Here is a 20,660-nt window from a genome sequence, read left to right on the forward strand (position 1 = left end):
AGTCTCTTGCACCAAGGTTTTGTGGAGTACACCAACTACACCTCCAAAAGGCTAAAGCCTGGCTCACAAGATTTTTCAAATGGGACACAATTATCTGTGGTACCTGGAGTTATGTAACAACAATATATTTATGTTTTATTTTACTTGTCATAAAGACGCAAGATGTATCGCTTAAATAACTCACTTTATGAGATGATGGAACGTGTATTTCCCTAACTTCACAGGAGGGAGGCTAGTTGTTTCCCCCTATAGCCTTGCACTGAGCTAACACAGTTAGCATGGAGCCTGTTGTTATCTTGGTGCTGGACACAGAGATTAAATTGGTATTTACCTTCTCGTCTGAATCTGGAAGAGCCAAAAAAAGAATTTCCAGAAAAACTGGAGTATCACCAATTGCCAACAATAAATCAAGGAACTCTCCTATAACCTGCATCCACTTCACAGCATCTTACCATGGGCCTCTGTTGGGAAGGGCCGGGGATGGCCAAGCCGCTGCTGGTGCTCTCGGCTTTCTTGGTGAGCTGCACATAGACCTTCCCGTGGTCCTTGGAGACCAGGCAGTGGTAGAGGTCGTCATACTTGACCTCCAAGAAGATGGCTTCTCGGTCCACGTAATCCCCGGGCTTCAGGAAGTACACCACCTTGGAGGAGATGAGCACGCAGTAGGTGTCGATGGGCTCCACTGCTACGAAGCTAGAAACCAAGGATTGGACATTCATGGTTAAACTTACAAGGTGTGATTTGTTGACTACAAGAGGGTGCTGCAGTCCATCATAACCTGATCAAAAACAAACCAGAGAACACAGACACCAACTCAAGTCTTTAGCTTTTTTGAGAGCGCTCAGTCTTAATATCTGGTAAAATATCAGATTTTGGTTAAGCGGTGAGTTTCCATGAGTTGGAATGGCTAATCATGGGCATGGGGAATTTCTGAGCAGATATTGTGATATATAGATATACATTATTGTGTAAAATCCCCTGTGATAAAATAGAGAGTGAATCCACTATTGTCTGGTTCTGAGAAGAGTGACACTCACAACTCGGAGTGGATGTTGTCGGTGACGTGGAAGAGCTGCTCCTGTCCGTCGGCCTGCATGTTGGAGTAGCGAGGCAGGAGGCCCTGGGGCCCCTTGCAGCAACGTGGCTTCCGGACACGCTGTACACTTAGCCTACAGCACATTGCAAGACCAAATCACACAAACACAATAATAATGATTTGTTGGATCTTCTGTAGTTTGCGGTGTGGGAGGTACTGAAGCCTGATAATAACAGGGGTGGGCAAACCTTTTGGTTCAAGGGCCGGAATGAGTATTGAAGATGTTCCACAATGCTCAATAAAGCCACCACGAAGTGAGGTTAGTATAGATATTTTCTCAGAAACTTCATTATTAGTGCAATTGCCATCATTCAAGTAGGTTAGTTCCACAAACAAAAGCTTATACATACGGTATCATACTCCTCACAAGTTTTTGTGAGTTTTGATGGACAAACAAAACTACGGTAGCCTGGGAACCAGACAAATCTGCAAACTCACATTTTATTTGCTGTGCAGAATACATCTGGCCACCCTCCCATTCAAAACAGATTCCCACCCAACCTTGCCAGGGTCGGGCCAATCACAACCGTTTATCTTTATCTTAGAATATAATTGACCTTTTTAACAATAATTTATCTCTTTTCATAGTTTCTTTGCTTTACTCTATGACATACCAAAGACATGCAGGTATACATGAGAAAATTGCTTTTAATTTCATCACTTTTCAGGAGGAATGAAGCATTGTTTCAATGAGCTGTAAGGGTACCAACACATTTGTCTACGTCTGTATATCATATATATATATATATATATATATATATATATATATATATATATATATATATATATACACACACACACACACACACACACACACACACACACACACACACACACACACACACACATATATATATATAGAGTATATGAGAAATATATATCATACACACATATACACATATATATATTAGATATACACATATATATTACATATACACATACACACACACTATATACACTCACCGGCCACTTTATTAGGTACACCTGTTCACGGATAACGCTGTGTGAGGGTGCGTACTGGCGTTGGGCCAGGGATTGCGGAAAAGGAGGCAGGCGGAGGCGAAACAGCACCGGCTGGCGAGTTTATTAAGTGTTCTTAAAATCAAACGGTGGCTTGTGGGCCAAAGGAGTCCCTCCATTGATTAGCCTGATCCACAGCAGCTGAGTGTCCCCAGGATGGGAGCCTGCACCACCTGTCTGCAGCTGCAGCTTGGCCATGCCCCCTTGGTCCACCACACGCCGGTATCAGAGAGAACTGACTATCATCGCGGAAAATGAAGTCCAGTACGTGTTGCTTACACTGACTTGGATCTATCGCACTGGTCAGATTAAGGTTCACAATATGATTTAGATCTTTGATTTAGCCACCCGCTTCTCGTAATCCATAACAACACAGAGATTAAAGTTTTCACAGACAAGTGAAACTGGATCATCAGAAGTGATGTCAGTTATGTGGACTCGAGTCATTGTGACTTGGACTTTAGTCGACTCGAGTCTCTTTTTTGATAACTTGCCTCTTGACTTGACAGAAAATAAATTACTTGACACTCAACTTGGAAGTTAAAGACTCGCGACTTGACTTGAAACATGATGACTGAAATTACTTTTTTGTGCTCGCTTTCATTCAATGAAACCTTCAAGTAAAACATGATTTGCAATCAAAAAGGTATTTTGGTTGGGCTCCTTAGTCCCCTTCAACTTATGTTGTTGTAGTAGCAGACTGCCAAATGTTGTAGTAATCCATGAATGATGCCATCGTGCAATTTGAGATTTGTAGATTTTTAGAAAGTTATAAGTTGTACACAAAGGACTGTTTTTTTGTCTTCTGTTTTAAGCGCTGTGCAACGTGATTGGTCCATGAAGGGGCACACTCCCTGATGTTTGGCTCCCATATCCCCTATTTGGCAACGGTGGCGCAGTGCATTGCACTGCTGCCTCACAGCAAGAAGGTCCTGGGTTCGATTCCCGCCTGGGGCGCTGTTGGCACCGTGCTCCGGTGGGTTATCTCCCAAATAGGAGCCTTTCTGTGTGGAGTTTGCATGTTCTCCCCGTGCTCACATGGGGTTTCCTCCCCCTCACGTCAGTAAGGACCCCACCAAAAACATGCACACATCATCGTCTGACCAGCGATGGGCATTTATCACCTGGTCCCCGGGCGCGTCCACGTACGCTGCCCACTGCTCCTGGCTGTGCCCCCGGAGGAAGGACAAGCCAGGATGGGTCCAATGCAGAGGATCTATTTCACTGGCCACCATCAAAAAGCATGTGCATGTGTTGTAGTGTGGTGTGTTGCGTGACGAATAAAGACTTCTTCTTTCTATTTTACTTTTTTGACCACATCGTGATCAGCAGTTATGTAGCCGATTTTTGAACAGGTATAATAAACAAAAAAACACTGACATTTGTCCTGTACTTCTTTTTAACACATTTTTGAGTTACTCACCAAAATAGGCACACAAGTCTGACTAGGCATTATAAATCCATCCATGTTTGTTTACACTCGTGTTAAGACACGGCTTTACAAACAGTAAGCCATGCTGCGTTCATGGGGAACTCGGAAAACAAATTTATTTCTGAGGCGATGATGCGTTCACTGGAACTCGAAAAAAGAAAAAACAAAACTCGAATTTAATATAATCCTTTATCTGTTTTTATTCTATCAAAAAGTTCTTTGTGTGTTTATTTGTATTCATTTGTTTAAAAGTTAAATTTCCTTAAAAAAAAAAGTATAAATTATATTTTATAAAAGCTTCTTTATTTGTTTTTTTTAATGTTGCACTTTTTCACAAAATTTTGGCCAAAACATACGTAATCAGTGGGCTACGACTCGGGGCGGAACTCGGGATTGGCAACGGACCCAAAAAACTGGCATGGAAAGGGGCAGAATGTGACAAAATTTGATGTTGTAGTCTGCCTGTCAGTATTAAAAGTGATGGGGAGGCCATTATTTTGGATTGAGAAGAAATTAAGAAATATCTAAGCTTTTATAAAGTTATTTATTTGATTACATTTATTTCACAGAATATCAATAATTATAATACAAATTCAATTCATTTTTAAACAAGTTAGATAGGTTACATAATCTTATAAGTAGACAGGTACTAATACCTTGGCTTTTCTCTGCATAAAGACCAGATACTGCAGGTAAGACAGCTGTATCTTGGGGGAAAAGCAGCGACTCGACTTGCCTTAACTAAGGACTCGACTCAATTTGTGACTTGACCAAGGAAAAATGACTTGGGATTTGCTTGAGACTTGGACCAAATGACTTGAGACTTACTTGTGACTTGGATAAGAGGGACTTGATCACATGTCTGAGATATATACAGTGGGGCAAAAAAAGTATTTAGTCAGCCACCAATTGTGCAAGTTCTCCCACTCAAAAAGATGAGAGAGGCCTGTTATTTACATCATAGGTATACCTCAACTATGAGAGACAAAATGAGAAAAAAAAATCCAGAAAATAACATTGTTTGATTTTTAAAGAATTTATTTGCAAATTATGGTGAAAAATAAGTATTTGGTCAATAACAAAAGTTCATCTCAATACTTTGTTATATACCCTTTGTTTGCAATGACAGAGATCAAACGTTTTCTGTAAGTCTTCACAAGGTTTTCACACACTGTTGCTGGTATTTTGGCCCATTCCTCCATGCAGATCTCCTCTAGAGCAGTGATGTTTTGGGGCTGTCACTGGGCAACACGGACATTCAACTCCCTCCAAAGATTTTCTATGGGGTTGAGATCTGGAGACTAGCTAGGCCACTCCAGGACCTTAAAATGCCCGGGCGGTGTGTTTGGGATCATTGTCATGCTGAAAGACCCAGCCACGTTTCATCTTCAATGCCCTTGCTGATGGAAGGAGGTTTTTACTCAAAATCTCACGATACATGGCCCCATTCATTCTTTCCTTTACACGGATCAGTCGTCCTGGTCCCTTTGCAGAAAAACAGCCCCAAAGCATGATGTTTCCACCCCCATGCTTCACAGTAGGTATGGTGTTCTTTGGATGCAACTCAGCTTTCTTTCTCCTCCAAACACGACAAGTTGAGTTTTTACCAAAAAGTTCTATTTTGGTTTCATCTGACCATATAACATTCTCCCAATCCTCTTCTGGATCATCCAAATGCTCTCTAGCAAACTTCAGACGGGCCTGGACATGTACTGGCTTAAGCAGGGGGACACGTCTGGCACTGCAGGATTTGAGTCCCTGGCGGCGTAGTGTGTTACTGATGGTAGCCTTTGTTACTTTGGTCCCAGCTCTCTGCAGGTCATTCACTAGGTCCCCCCGTGTGGTTCTGGGATGTTTGCTCACTGTTCTTGTGATCATTTTGACCCCACGGGGTGAGATCTTGCGTGGAGCCCCAGATTGAGGGAGATTATCAGTGGTCTTGTATGTCTTCCGTTTTCTAATAATTGCTCCCACAGTTGATTTCTTCACAACAAGCTGCTTACCTATTGCAGATTCAGTCTCCCCAGCTTGGTGCAGGTCTACAATTTTGTTTCTGGTGTCCTTTGACAGCTCTTTGGTCTTGGCCATAGTGGAGTTTGGAGTGTGACTGTTTGAGGTTGTGGACAGGTGTCTTTTATACTGATAACGAGTTCAAACAGGTGCCATTAATACAGGTAACGAGTGGAGGACAGAGGAGCCTCTTAAAGAAAAAGTTACAGGTCTGTGAAAGCCAGAAATCTTGCTTGTTTGTAGGTGACCAAATACTTATTTTACAGAGGAATTTACCAATTCATTCATTAAAAATCCTACAATGTGATTTGCTGGATTCTTTCCCCCCATTCTGTCTCTCATAGTCGAAGTGAACCTATGATGAAAATTACAGGCCTCTCTCATCTTTTTAAGTGGGAGAACTTGCACAATTGGTGGCTGACTAAATACTTTTTTGCCCCACTGTATTTGTACACACACACACACACACACACACACACACACACACACACACACACACACACACACACACACACACACACACACACACACACACACACACACACACACACACACACACACACACACACACACACACACTCCACCAAAAAATGACAAAGATGAAAATGAAACATGGTAACTAATCAATCCAATCCAAAAGTGAAAAGTTTTTACTTTCCATTTCCAATTTTTCCCCCTAAAAGAACACCAAGTACTCTACCTGTGGTTACTCAAGCTGGCCATGTCTCGGACGGTCTGCGCTGTCTCTGAAGCAAAGTCCAGGGCTCCAGCCATGGGTTTGGTCACTGTGCCCACCAGGCCTTTGCCCAGGCCGGAGAAAAAGCCACTGACACCTCCTTCCATCTTTACTCCCTCCACTGTGGAGGTTATGATGCTGGTCATACCCCCTATGATGCCTGAGGAGAACACAGAGTTTGAGAGGTCGGATCAGAAACATCAAATTCTACTCTTGACTGAAAGACTGCAGTGGCAGTTTATGGGAAGGGATAACTGGAAAACGTGTTTATAATGTGTGTAGTCAAGTGTGTGTGATAATAGTGTGGTTTTGTTTTTTGGAGATGGTTCTGGTGTAATTATAGGTAAAAGGCCCAATCTGCAATTGAGAATTGGCAACGCTAGGTTCCACCATCCACCCCAGGTCCTTAGCTTGGGGGAGAGGGGATGCAGAATTGCCATTTAACAAAAACAAAAAAATTTGAATGAAAATGAAAAAGAAACCTTTTCTCTCAATTAAAATGAAACTAAAATCTGTTGATACCATCAACAGTTGATACTGTTGATACTATACTGATACTATTGGAATGAATTAGGTAATCGAAATAAGTTAGGAAAAACTAAACTAAACTGAAACAAAATCAAGAAATAAATCAAAATCTTGAACATGAAGTTTTGAATGTACCAAGATGGAAAACGTGGAACTAAATTAAACCTTGGATGCAATGATTTGAGTTTGAGGAATTGCTGCGGCAAACAAAATAGGGAAACAACCGTATAGAACAGAGATAATCGCTATGTTGTTCAGCTTCTAATTGACGGAACACAAATTGGATAAGAGCGCTTGTGTTTACATCCATCAAATTGATGTGTATTGGGTTATTCATGGCAGAGCTATTTCCGTTGGCTATAATTAATTGTGAGCATATAAACCCTTTAGTGGATTATTTCATTTATCTGAGTGCAGCCTAGTGAAGCCTGCATTGTGTCAAACACATTAACATAAGTGCAGTTATAATCATAGTTCGAACACACACACACACACACACACACACACACACACACACACACACACACACACACACACACACACACACACACACACACACACACACACACACACACACACACACACACACACACACACACACACAGTGTATAAACGTATATATATTAGTTCCCATTCCAATTTGTCTCAAAGATGGGTGGGAATCACCTGGGACCTTTGGGGACTCCCTAAGGGGAACTCGGAACTGGCGAGGTCAACGAGAACTAGATACCATCAAGAGCTTTTCCTCTGGTTGTATTCTCATTGGAACTCTGTAGTGACGCTGATGTAACATCATCCAACAGAGTTTCAGCACGAGTTCCGCGTTGTATTTACTCCATAACTTTCACTGATTTCACCTTACCAGTGCACTAAAATTTGTTTCTGAACAATTTGAGGCAAGAAATAATCATTCCAGTTGCTGAATCTTCACTCATATTAGATCTACAAGAAATAATTTAAAAGTTTGTCTCGACTTTTGTAAGGCACAGGCTTGCATCGGGACACCGCACAGGGATCTTTGTTTCATTTAATAAACGTCGTAAAATGAAACTAATACGTCTGAGCTGCACAGTGATTGGAACCTCTAACCTCGGGTCTCGGATCAGATGGGATCAGATAGAATGGGATTTATGGATGAATAGATCTGCAGCAAAGTGTTCTTTGGCCAGGTGGAGAAGTGGGGTTCAGGCAGGGAGGTGCGCTAAGCCCATACCTGTCAAAATTGGGATTTGAAAATTAGGGGGAGTAACAGTCAAGGTGACCCTGTTACACACGGTTACGGACTGCATTTTCATTAGTTTCATTCAATTAAATACATATACAATTAAAGAAACAAAAAAAAAATGAAAATTGATTCATTCTTTAAAATCATTCTTTTAAATAAGAGATGTATATGTTGACTATTAGATGTACAGAAAATATGTCCCATTCCAAAACATGTATATTTTTCATTAAACAAACGCAACATTATACACAACTTTCTTTAGGTCTTGAACCACTGCTCCTTCCGGTGGACAGCATTGCAACTGCTTTTCCACAAATACGGCCGGGGGGCATTCGCAGCCACCGGCGCCTGGATTACGTCATCGAGGGGGATATCATTACAGGCAAGATCCGAGCAGGGACCTGGGAGTGCCCCTGCATTGGTCATCAACACCCCAGCCATGGACCTGCCCTGTCATGTTCCAGCTGCCCTCTCGAAGTGGCTCCTACTGTACCGCGAGAAAGCTTGATTTTGATTGATTTGAAAGTATCCATTAAACTAGGGCCTCTTATCAATATCCATACTTTCGTCCTCAAAAAATGTCTTTCTATCTTCGCAAACCTGGATACCCTCAAATCTTCTCAAACTCAACAGCAACGAAACAGAGCTCATGGTTGTGGCTTCCAAGGCACTATTCCATAAGGTTGGGGAATCTCATCCTTACCATTGATGCCTACTCCACCCGCCTGGACTACAGCAATGGAGTCCTATTTGGGAATCCTAGCATTGCCTGGATGGGCTCCGATATACACATCACCCCCACTGGCTATGGACCAAGTCTTGTGTCAAATTAAAAATTCTCCTCCCATCCCATCAACTTCCTTGCCGCTCAGCACCGAGCAGACCTCCACTCCAAACCAATATTCAGAAAGCTGCAAAGAACAACTGAAACTTGCACAGAACGCAATCCATTTTTCAGGTAGTACTCAGGTCATTGGATACACAGTTCCCATCAATCTGTGGCCTAAATTAAAACACCATCCGTACTATGTATCTTACCTACACATGATGGCATTACATTACATTATTACATTAAGCAGATGCTTTTATCCAAAGCGACTTACAATTATTCAAACACCGACGGACGCAGCCATCAGGAGCAATGAGGGGTTAAGTGTCTTGCTCAAGGACACTACAGCATGCTAGCAGGAAGAGCCTGGGATCAAACCAGCAACCTTTAGATTACTAGATGACCAGCTCTACCTCCTGAGCTACCATCCCCTTGGCAGTGCTTTGTTTCTCTGGAATTCATACAAGGAGGCTTTGGGGGTTTTGAGTTTTCGTGGTTTTGCAAAACACAGCACGAGTTACAGTTTTCAGAGTTTTCCTTAAACGTAGAGTCTACGCGGGTGTCTGTAAACGCTACACAGTCCACAGGGACCCAGAGACGAAGCTTGGAATTATAATTGGCTTCTACTAACTTTGGATGATGATGTCACAAAGCGCACCGCTCCTGAAACTAATCAAATCATGTCAACGTTCTACTTCTGGTGAAATTATGATTCAAGTTTCAAGAGGTTTATTTGTCATATACATATGTTCATACTTATATGCAGTGAAATGTCTTTGCAACGCAGCCGGAGATTATGCACAGTAGTTACTAAACCGAACATAATAGCTAACCTAATTCCTACCTAGCTAACTAACTGACACTATCTGATTCCTATAATGTAATGCAGTTAGTGAGGTAATAGTACTATAAATAAAATACAATTAAAATAAAATAAGACTCAAAAAGGTAATACAGAGTGGGGGTACAAAATAGAAGTGAAGGGAATAGTTACTGTATGTATAAAGGATACGCTATTTGTATATACGGATATGTGCAGTAAAGTGCATAATTATAAAGGTGTTTCACTCATTTTTGGTCCAAATGTACATCAATATTGATCAAACTCAAACAAGACATATGGAACGTCCTGGTTCTAACGAGACCTCAACCACGTGTGTGCATACCACAGTTGCCGTGTTCCAGACACTTTTAGCCCAAAAAACGCCAAAAGCCGTTAGCTTATCGTAGTTAGCATGTTTCGTCTGATAGTGCCGCTTAATATTGAATTCCTTGAAAACAGCCACAGTCTCTTGACAAATTAAGCACACGCAGTTGTTTCGCATGTCAGTGAAAAAATACTCAGATTTCCACTTGTCCTGGAAACGGCGGCCCTTGTTCATCTGGTGAAAAATAAAATTGCTTTTTTTGTACGTGCTGGCGGGCCACATATTATTGATTTTATGACAGACGCTTTTGGACGGATTTGGCCCGGGGGCCGGACTTTGGGCATGCCTGATCTAGGAGGAGTTTACGAAAGTACAAAGCATCGAAAATACCGGAAAGTGACTAAAATTACACATTTAATCCAATATGGCCGACTTCCTGTTGGGTGTCGGTCATGGCGGCAATATATATATTTTTTTTGAAGAAGAATGAACAGAGCAATAACAATGGGATCCCCATCCTACATTCTGTAGATGAGGAGCCAAATAATAAATATAGCTGCAGGCAGCAATACACGGGGTCCGGTTTAGTCATGTTAGGTACGTATTACAGGTTTCAGAGGTTCAGAGGTTCCCGAAACTGACGAGTTTGGGCGTGTTTTTTCATGAAATCGGTAAAGTAATGGGGATCAAATAGATAAAATATCAATCCAACAGATCCAGACATCTACTAAGTGAGAAGGTACATAAACACACACATACATACCTAGTTTGTAATCTCTAACCACTACAGAGTGATTGTCTACATTGCGTACTGGACACGGTGCAAATGTACATTCTGAACCAGAACCTGCATATTTATGATACATAGCATGATGACATCAGAAAGCGTCTTACTCTAATCTCATTTCATTTATTTTTCAAATGTTGGTGCGTTGGTGATGCATGACCACCTGGACACTTGGGGTCAAATTTGGTCGGCTTTTCACAAATTTCTGCTTCGTATGTGGATCAATTTGTATGAAACTTGAACCACAAGATGTTTACGATTTACTGGTTCAAACAAGATTTTAACCGTGTTTGTAGCTTCTGTTTCAGATAGTTTTAGCCCTGTTCCAGATAGTTTGGCTTGTCGGTGACACATGACCACCTGTCTAATTTGTGACAAATTTGGTCAGTTTTTGACAAATTTCTACTCCGTATGTGGATCAATTTGGATGAAAGTTGAACCATGAGATGTTTGCGATGTCCCGATTCAAACAAGACAAATCTGGCTTTGACTATGAAATATAACATTTATTGTAGACTACCATTCATTCGCAATTTGGTTTAATATCCAAGGACTAATACAAATGTATGTAACTGCCTTGCCAAATGTGTGTTTTACCACTAACTCTACCCTGCCTTTTCCAGTGAGATGTGGTAAAGAATTTAATTTCAAAGTCAGGTATTCTATGTGTGGGGAACAGTGGGTCCCAACAATGTCTGTAGCTGTACGCCAGACATTAACATACAGTATATGCACACTCCTCTTATGTCTGGTACAGTAAACAGAGCAACATGCTAGCTCCATAGCCGTATCGGAAATTATGCTGTCCAGCCAAGTCTCTGTAATAATCATTACATAGCTATCTAGTGTGGTACGAAGTAATCCTCAGTCTTATTTCGTCTCTCTTGTTGACCAGTGACCAGGAGTGGTAAGGAAGAGACTATGCAGAGCTGGTCTGGACAGGTTAGCCTGTAGACTCACTCATAGGCCGGCTCTCTTGCCCTGCCATTTGCTCTCTTTAAGTTCCACTCAAACTTAATTTAACAAGTTAACTTAACTTTGGCATGACTAAACTTAACATTGACAAACTGACATATAAAGAGAAAGGGCACCTAAAAGGAGAAGGCGTCGAGCCGGCGGGGCTGCTGCATCTGCTGTCCAATTAGTAGACTGCAGTGCTATCACGTGAGCTGTGCGACTAATAATAATATACGCTACTCACAAAAAATTAGGGATATTCGGCTTTCGGGTGAAATTTCAGGATGAACCTAAAATGCACTATAACCTTTACAGGTGAACTTAATTTGACCTTCTCTAAACTTTTGAATGCACATGTCCAACTGTTCAATGTTTCAGTACTTTTTGCACAACTTGCTGTTCTCTTCTAAGTAGCTGAGCGGCAAAACAGGTGTTTGATCTATGAATCGCCCAATACATTTCCTGGTTCAATTAGAATTGGTATTTAAACAGTCCTCTTCGTCATGCTGTTCACATTTTTACATCATGAAACCAAGACGACACCTAACAATTGATCAACAGTACCTCGCCATTGCAAGGCTTCAAACAGGATGTTCTCAGAGGGAAGTGGCCACTGAGCTTAGAGTGTCACAGAGTGTCATCAGCAGGTGGCAACAGAGATACAGAGAGACTGGAAGAGTCACAGAAAGGCATAGAAGTGGACGTCCTTTGGCTACATCCCACACTGATGACCGCTTCATTGTGAACAGTGCCCTGTGGAACCGGATGATGAATGCCACTCAACTCCAGGCACATTTAAGGGAGGTGAGAGGCACCCAAGTGTCACGTCAGACCATTCGAAACCGTTTACATCAGCGTGGTCTGCGTGCTAGACGACCTGTTCTCTGATGAAGTGTATGTGTGAAAGCAAATGTCTGAATCAGTTGAACTGGACATTTAACAGACTTTACATAGCCAGCACCGGAATACAAAGTCTGTGTAATGTCTGAATGAACGGTATGTGTGAACAGAGCAGGTGATTGTCCGGAGAATTCACAGCGAGAAAGTGGGCATGTCCCGTGTTGATGACATCTCTATCATGCGACTGGCACATGATGGAGACGTCATCAACACGCCCACTCACCGATGGGGAAGAAGGGTCGGAGTGTAGCTGCTTCGTACTCTTTTCTCTTTTCTGCTTTCCTCTATATTTCTTTCCACTCTTATTTATATTGGGAATACGTCCCAATACATGGGAGTATCAGGGCAAAAAAGGTCACAATTTCTGATAAGTTGGTAGCCTCGTCTGCAGTCTTGGGTGTGCTGTAAAACTCTGCAGCGTCATGCGTCATGTCCTTCCTTTTGCACGCTCGACCCAGGCTCTGACCCTCGTCTAAACCAAACGGAATATTTCCAGTCGGAGTAAACGTGTCTGACACAGACAATGTCCGGTCTTGTGCTACATGTGTGGAAGGGCAACTCCGGACATTGTCTGGAGTTCATGTGGGAAAGCAGCTTTGGACTAGCCTTTCTTCCCCATCCTTCTTACCCCCTAATTTTTAATAAAGTGGATGAGCATTTATCCATGTTCATGTGTAAATTGTAATCCTGATTTTGTAATTCAAAGTGGTAGTGCATTAGTCCAAGGGGTTGGCATCCATCTGTGCCACCCCATAGACGAATGCCTGAAGGAACTCCTCAGCTGCAGGATGAGAAGGGTTCTCCAGGATGACATTGAACTTTGTCCACATTCTCTTCTCAGCCATTTATGAGAGGGAGTCCTAGACTCTGTCTGCCCATCACCAGACCTGCTTGATCCTCTTCACCTGCACCTAGCTGAGGGGAAATGGAAAAAAATCGAACAGCCCTGCCTACCACCTTCTCTTCTCCAATTTCACCTCTTCAGTGTCCACAACAAAGAATACTTGATACCCTGAAACCATGAAATACCATGAAACACCATGAAACCCTGCCCATGATAGATGGGCAGGGTTGGAATCTCCTGTCAACTTAAAGCTAACTGAACAAGGGAAGAAAGCTAGCGAAAAGGGAAGCCAAATGAAACTTGAGTATTTCATTCTCTAGCAGAAGTCATATCCTCTTGGGAGTTAGTCAATAGTCAGTGCTATTCCATTTTTGAATTCATAACAGGTTTCTGTACTTGCTGCATTGGTTCTGCAACATGGCAGTGTGCGGAGTGCAGTGGTGATTACCTGCCAGCATAATCAATTAGAGGTGCTCCACTGAGCACATACAGTGCATATACAGTGCTTGTGCGAAAGTTTGAGTTTGTGAGCCATTATACTTATCCATGCAAAAGTGTGACCCTTTTGTGTGTGAGTATCAAGATAGAGGATCCATTTATTTAATCTATTTAAATATATATTTTATCCAAATATTTTGTTCAATACTAGTGCTACTGTTACTTCCTTTGTAGATTCTTACAATTTGTCTTGCAGCTCCAATACAATATGTCACATTAATAAGGTTTAATTTATCTATTTAAAGATTGATTCAATACAAACAGTTTAAATCAGCTCATGAAGTATCATATTAGGAATAATATCAACAATTCGGAATAAGAGAGGACTACTTTTCGCAAAATATTCGGTCAATCAAACAACAAAAATACTTGCCCCTTCCTTCAAATATTCAGGTTTGGGCTCCCCACAACTTATAACAAGCTGAAATTGAGGAAGACTTCAGAGACATCCTACCATGTGCCAAGCCATGGATTCCTGCGACCAGATGCTCTCCGCTGGTCGCACCGTGGTAGCGGATGTACTCCCTCTCACTCTGGTGGCGATTGTCCATGGTCTTACCCAGGCCATCTGACAAGGTCCCTGCAAACTGAGAAGAGGGAAACAGTCTCATCAAGAGATGTCATATATTGACACCAATGAAAAACAAACGAAAAAAGAAAAAAAAACATAACAGGTGGTAGACATTTTATATTGTATTATTTTTTTAAATCTGTGACAACTATTAAAGAATCTAAATATATCAGGTATTTTCTGATGGATTCCCTCATCAGCTCCCTATACAGCAGACAGAGATTGGTACCTTTTCCTAGTTGCCTACCAGCCTAAATAAGCAACACGCTCTTTAAGTTTCAAACCTTTACCAGGGGTAATAATTCTCACACATTTGTTTAAACTTTTTGTTTAAACTTCATTAATTGCTATTGCAGGAGAATTTTATGTCTAAATGTTCATGAGCCATATGGCCAAACAGCTCATTTACTGCAACTATATGAACAAGGAGATGAGAAATACTCAAGAGAAATACTCGTTGTGATGAGATAAGAAATACTCGTTGTGGAGCTGAGTTCAGAGTCCACAGTTTAGAAGCCAATGTTCTAAACATAGAAAAACCCGTATTGCCTGAGAAGCCGTAGTGTGGAGTGGGGGGGGGGGGGGGGGTTAGTGGAGGCTGCAGCCCCTGTGTATCTTTCACTCGGCACTAAACCTTAAACTTAAAAAATGACAAGGAAAATTTAAAAAAACAAACTGTTTTAGAATTATAGGAAGAATGTGTAAAAATGTGGATCCGTGTGTCAGATCTAAAATAGGTGGAAGATGAAAAGGGGGGGGGGACAAGGAACTCTACTGCTTGGTAAGAAAAAGGTATGAGCGCTTTACATCGCTTCATCCTGATGTCCGAGAGTTTGAATGACCCGACTTGGTTTCTTGAGAGGCTGTGAGTGATGCGGTTGATGCAGAGATGTGGCAATGCATTTCACAATAGATTTAAAACCAGTTGAGTTTGTAGCATGTGTTCCAGTTCCATCCGAACAAAGCTTTACGCAGAGCCAATCAGAGTAGCGCAACTGAGTCTGAGTCCGTCCGTGATGGACCTCCAAGGTGATGGGAGTCTGGACCGGATGATGGACAGCACCGGAGATCTGACTTACTTACTACTTACTTCTGTTTTACTCTCTGCTGCTGCAATGGTGCGGCATGTGATCACTGATATTAGTTTAAAGTGGACCTATTATGCGCCCTTTGACCAAGTTAATATATGGTCTCTGAGGTCCCCAAAACATGATTTGAAAGGTTTTTTGCTCAAAATACCACACTGATTATGCATTTGAGCCATTCTAACATGCATTAATCTACCCTGTCTGAAAACGGGCTGTTTAAGTGGGAGGAGTCACCCCTATCCACCTCATGCATACCACACTGGGTATGAACGACCAATTCGCCCGGGAGATCGATAAACCGTCTGTTATTCCAAGACTCCTCCACCACACCCTGGTTATTCTGATAATTATGAATGTATTCTGGTAATTATATATGCGAGACGGAGAAATTAGCATGTCAGGTTTTTAAAACATTGCTCACTCTCATTATCTCACCTTCCTAATCCCCCCTCCCGACTTTTCCCATCACTCTCACTCTACGGAGTCACTCACTATATGTATGTCTAACTCTGTAATGTTCTATGTCTATCTTTGTGTATTTCAAGATTCAAGATTTTTTATTTTTCACGTACATATACATACTTTCATACATATATGCAGTGAAATGTAATGCAACGCACCCGGTGATAGCACACAATATGTCCTAGGAAAAAAAATAAAAGTAAAAAATTCCTTTCTAATAGACCGACTAACTGACTCCTAAAACGTAATACAGTACGTTGAAACCTTATAGAATAAGATAGAAATATATAGAATAAAATACAATAAAAATAAAATGAAATAAAATGGAATAGATAGAGGGAATATGCCTATGTATATACAGATATGTGCATTAAAGTGGCAAGTGAATTAAAGTGGCATGTGAATGTGAATAGAGTGAGGTAGTGTTTGGGATAATACAGCACAGTATACAACAGTACGGCGCAGCAATACGGCATCACGAACAACCCTGAACAGTGATACAGTATGCGGTACAGTATGCTACATACAGTACAGTAGGTAGTGGAGCCTAGTGTATGGCTCAGTTAGGACCCCTGGTGAGGTCAGCATTGACAGTTCTAATGGCTTGCGGGAAAAAACTCCGTCTCAGTCTCTCTGTTCTTGCTGTGTGACTGCGGAGGCGCTTGCCTGACTGCAGCAGCTGAAACAGTCCGTTGTTGGGGTGATGAGGATCCTTCATGACCCTGGAGGGAGGGTAGTTCCAGTGGTACGTTCAGCTGAATGCACCACTCTCTGCAGGGGCCGCCTGTCCTGGGCAGTACAGTTCCCAAACCAGGCAGTGAAGTTGCCTGTCAGGATGCTCTCCACTGCTCCAGAGTAGAAGGACTTGAGGATCCTCACCGAGACCCGGAATTTCCTCAGCTGCCTGAGGTGGTAGAGACGCTGCCTCACCTTTCTCACCAGAGTGTCTGTGTGTACAGTCCATATTAAGTCCTCTGTGATGTGGACTCCCAGATATCTGAAGCTGCTCACCCTATCGACAGAAGTCCCATTAATCAACAAGGCCGCGTGCGTCCTCGATTGTGATCCACGCCTAAAGTCCACAATCAGCTCCTTGGTTTTGCTGACGTTCAGGTGTAGGCTGTTGTCCTGGCACCAGAGTGACAGGTCAACCACCTCCTCGCGGTAGGCCTTCTCATCGCAGTCGGTGATCAGGCCCACGACCACGGTGTCGTCAGCAAACTTGATGATGGTGTTGGAGATGTTGGTGTTGGTGATTTGTCATTTGTTTGTGTAGATATGTATCCCTACAAACTTCCTGCAATACTAGGACAGTAAAAAGGAATGTAAAGGAGGAAAACTCAGTCTTTCGCATTGCACTGTATGTGCACTGTATGTGCTCAGTGGAGACTTAAAATAACAAAATATCAGACACAGAAGGGCGATACATAATGATTAATGGAATTTTAGGTAACATCAAATTAACCATAGCGAATATTTATGACCCCATTGAGGACGACCAACATTTCATTCACAATTTATTTTCAAAACTCTTAGAATTCTCTGACTCTATTATACTGGGAGGAGACTTCAACACAGTACTGGATCCAAGTTTAGACCGTTCACAAACCAAAAATAATCACAAGCCCTGGCATTCGTCAGACACTATAAAACAATATATGAGTGATCTTGTTCTTGGCGATTGTTGGCGATCAAATAATCCACACAATAGAGAATACTCTACACATATTATTCACCACCCCACCAAAGCTTCCCTAGAATTGATTTTTTCTTGACAAGTAACTCATTCATGTCCAAAATCCCTAATCCTGGAATCCACCCAAGTGCAATCTCTGATCACGGGCCGATTAGATTCAACTTCATAAATGAAACCAACCGGAACACTCCTGGCAGGTGCCGGTTTAAAACCTCACTTTTAACAGATAAAGAATTTAACCATTTCTTTTCCAGAGAATGGACTTTCTTAATTGAACCGTATGACTCTCCAGAAAAATCACCATCCTTACTCTGGGAAATGGCTAAGGCGGTTCTAAAAAGTGGTATTATTTCATTCTCTCAAGAAAAAGAAAGGATAAGAATACCAAAATATACTCGAACTTCGATTAAAAGACTTGCACCCCCAACAAGCCCACTGAGCAAATCCAAAATCAGATCCGACCAATTACATCTCAACTGGATAATGTCATCCATCAAAAGACAATTCCTCATGCAACGAACAAGAGCAAAGTATTTTAAATATAATGACAAATCAGGTAAATTTCTTGCCAATCAATTGAAACGCAATAGAGAAAAAAAAAATATTACAGCCATCCAAGATCCACAGGGTAGGATAACAGACACACAACATGAATAACATATTAAGAGACTTTTATAATAAGTTTTATCACTCAGATGGTGAATCAAATATATCAAACATTAACTCATTCCTCAATGATATCGACCGAGCAGAGCAGGCTGCCACATTAGATCAACCACTTACTCTAGAAGAACACAGGAACGCTCTCTTCTCTATGTCCAACAATAAATCACCCGGATCAGACCCAGTTGAATTCTATAAACACTTCTGGCCACTTATATCCCCATTACGCATCAGAATGGTCACAGAGATTAAGTCAACATACACCATGCCTCTGAACATGAATACTGCTCTCATTTCGGTTTTTCTCAAACCCAACAAGGACCCAACCCTCACCTCCAGTTATAGTAAGCCTAATTAATTGCGATTCAAAGATTATTAGTGAAACACTAACCAACAAAATTGAAAAAGTAATTCCATTCATAATTCACCCAGACACTCATCCAGCAATATGCACCGTCTGATCAGCATATCTCAAAGGAACAACTTAAGTTACTGTTATTGCCTCATTAGATGCCCAAAAAATAATTTGACAGAGTTAATTGGACATAATGTATCTCTTTTTAACCCTCACCAAATTTGGCTTTGGAGTCACTCACTCAATGGATCAAAATCCTGTATCCTCCTGTATCTGTGTCCTCCATCTGCTTCTGTCATCACCAATGGTTACAATTCACAGCGTTTCACTCTACAACATGGCACAAGACAAGGATGTCCTCTCTTCCCTTTACTATTCCCCATCTTTATTGAACCCTTCACGGTGGCCATTCCTAAGTCGGGGCAATGTTGTGGTGTTTTGGGGCAAAGTCGTGGTGTTTTGGGGCATGTGGGGGTCCTCCTCGTCTCATTGGGTGAGTGGGTGCCTGGCGGCTGTGGAGCAGCCGTGGAGCTTAGTCCTGTGGTTGTGGAGGGGTCCCGGGGCACCCCCATGGGTGTGAGGCGGGGACGGGTGGTGGCGCCCGCTCTTGTTCCTGTGTTGAGCTGGCCTGTCTCCGGGGTTGGGGTGCGATGCTCCTGGAGGGTGCCTCAGCTGGTGTCAGTGTGTTGGTTTGAGGTGTGGTTGCGGGCTCAGGTCTTGCCTCCATGGGCAGGGTGGCGGGGCTTGTGTGTCCTTCTGTCGTGCGGAGGTGCACGGCGGGCCGCTCTGCACCCGTGGCTGGTCGCTGTAGGTTGGGTGCCTCGGGGGAGTCCACGTCGCCGCTCCCTGGCCTGCTGCGCCCCTGCGTTGATCTGGGTGCGCTTCGCCTATCCCTCCCTGTGCCAAAACTCATACTCAGTACATAAACCACACAATAGACCTAGGGCTTGCCGGATGGGTGGGGATGTGGCGGGCGGCTGCCATCTTGTCCATCACGCTCCTGCCCCGACGTGCTCCTCATCCGTCCCGAAATTTGAATCCCACTCATAATAGCCTACAGTAGAACACATACACTCGCACACCAATCCCTGACTTGCTTGGAGGACTTTCACCCCCATACCCCACAATTTTAACAGCACACATTGAGCACTGGGGTTTTCTGGTGTGGCGGGTGGCTGGTGGGTCGGTGTGGGGGCGTGGCTGGCCGGGGGGTGGCTGGGTGGGGCCCATGCCGGCTGGGCTCGAGTCTAAGCAGTTTGCGCCTGATGTTTTATGTGTGCTGCAACCGGGCGGGCTGCAGAGAGCGCCACCCGGTGCCTTCCGGGGCACCTGGGGTGCTGCTTGCTGTTGTTGGTGTGGGTTGGGGTGCGGGGGGCGGCTGTCGGCCTTTACTCCCGCTTGGCTGCTTCTCTGCGGCGGATGCCGGGGGTGGTAGAGTGCCCATGTTATCTGGCGGCCTGCTTGCATCAACGGTGTCAGCGGTCACATTCCCAATTGCTGTTCCAGTTTTCCTGGACCTGATTACCTCTGTTTTTTCAATACATGTTGTCGTCCGATGTTTATGTTTTTCCATGTACATGTTGTTTGGTTCTATGTTCAATTGTTTCAACTGGGATGATTCTCCCCCTCTCGGAGTAGTGATTAGTTGTTTATAGATCCAAATATGGTAAAATAGTTCTTCAAAGAGGGGAATTGGTGGCGGCTCTATATAACAAAAAACCTGCTCTTGCCATCATACAGGTCATTCACAGGACAAAGTTATTTCAGCAGTTCTTGATGATTTAAGAATTAATAAAGAGTTGCATTGCAGGTTGA

At 42.7% G+C, this 20,660-nt stretch overlaps 1 protein-coding gene across 1 annotated transcript in view; it reads right to left on the minus strand.

The window, feature by feature from the left end:
* vps13d (vacuolar protein sorting 13 homolog D) overlaps positions 1 to 20,660 on the minus strand; it is a gene marked incomplete at its 5' end in the record, with an annotated part of 162,155 nt that overhangs the window by 2,896 nt on the left and 138,599 nt on the right. Inside the window, 4 exons of the mRNA XM_080015368.1 lie at positions 453 to 693; positions 1,038 to 1,169; positions 6,259 to 6,454; positions 14,465 to 14,597. Coding sequence (XP_079871494.1) covers positions 453 to 693; positions 1,038 to 1,169; positions 6,259 to 6,454; positions 14,465 to 14,597 — 702 coding nt within the window. The remainder of the gene's footprint in view (positions 1 to 452; positions 694 to 1,037; positions 1,170 to 6,258; positions 6,455 to 14,464; positions 14,598 to 20,660) is intronic.

This window comes from Zeus faber, assembly GCF_960531495.2.
Source record: "Zeus faber genome assembly, chromosome: 15".
Classification (NCBI taxonomy): Eukaryota; Metazoa; Chordata; class Actinopteri; order Zeiformes; family Zeidae; genus Zeus; species Zeus faber.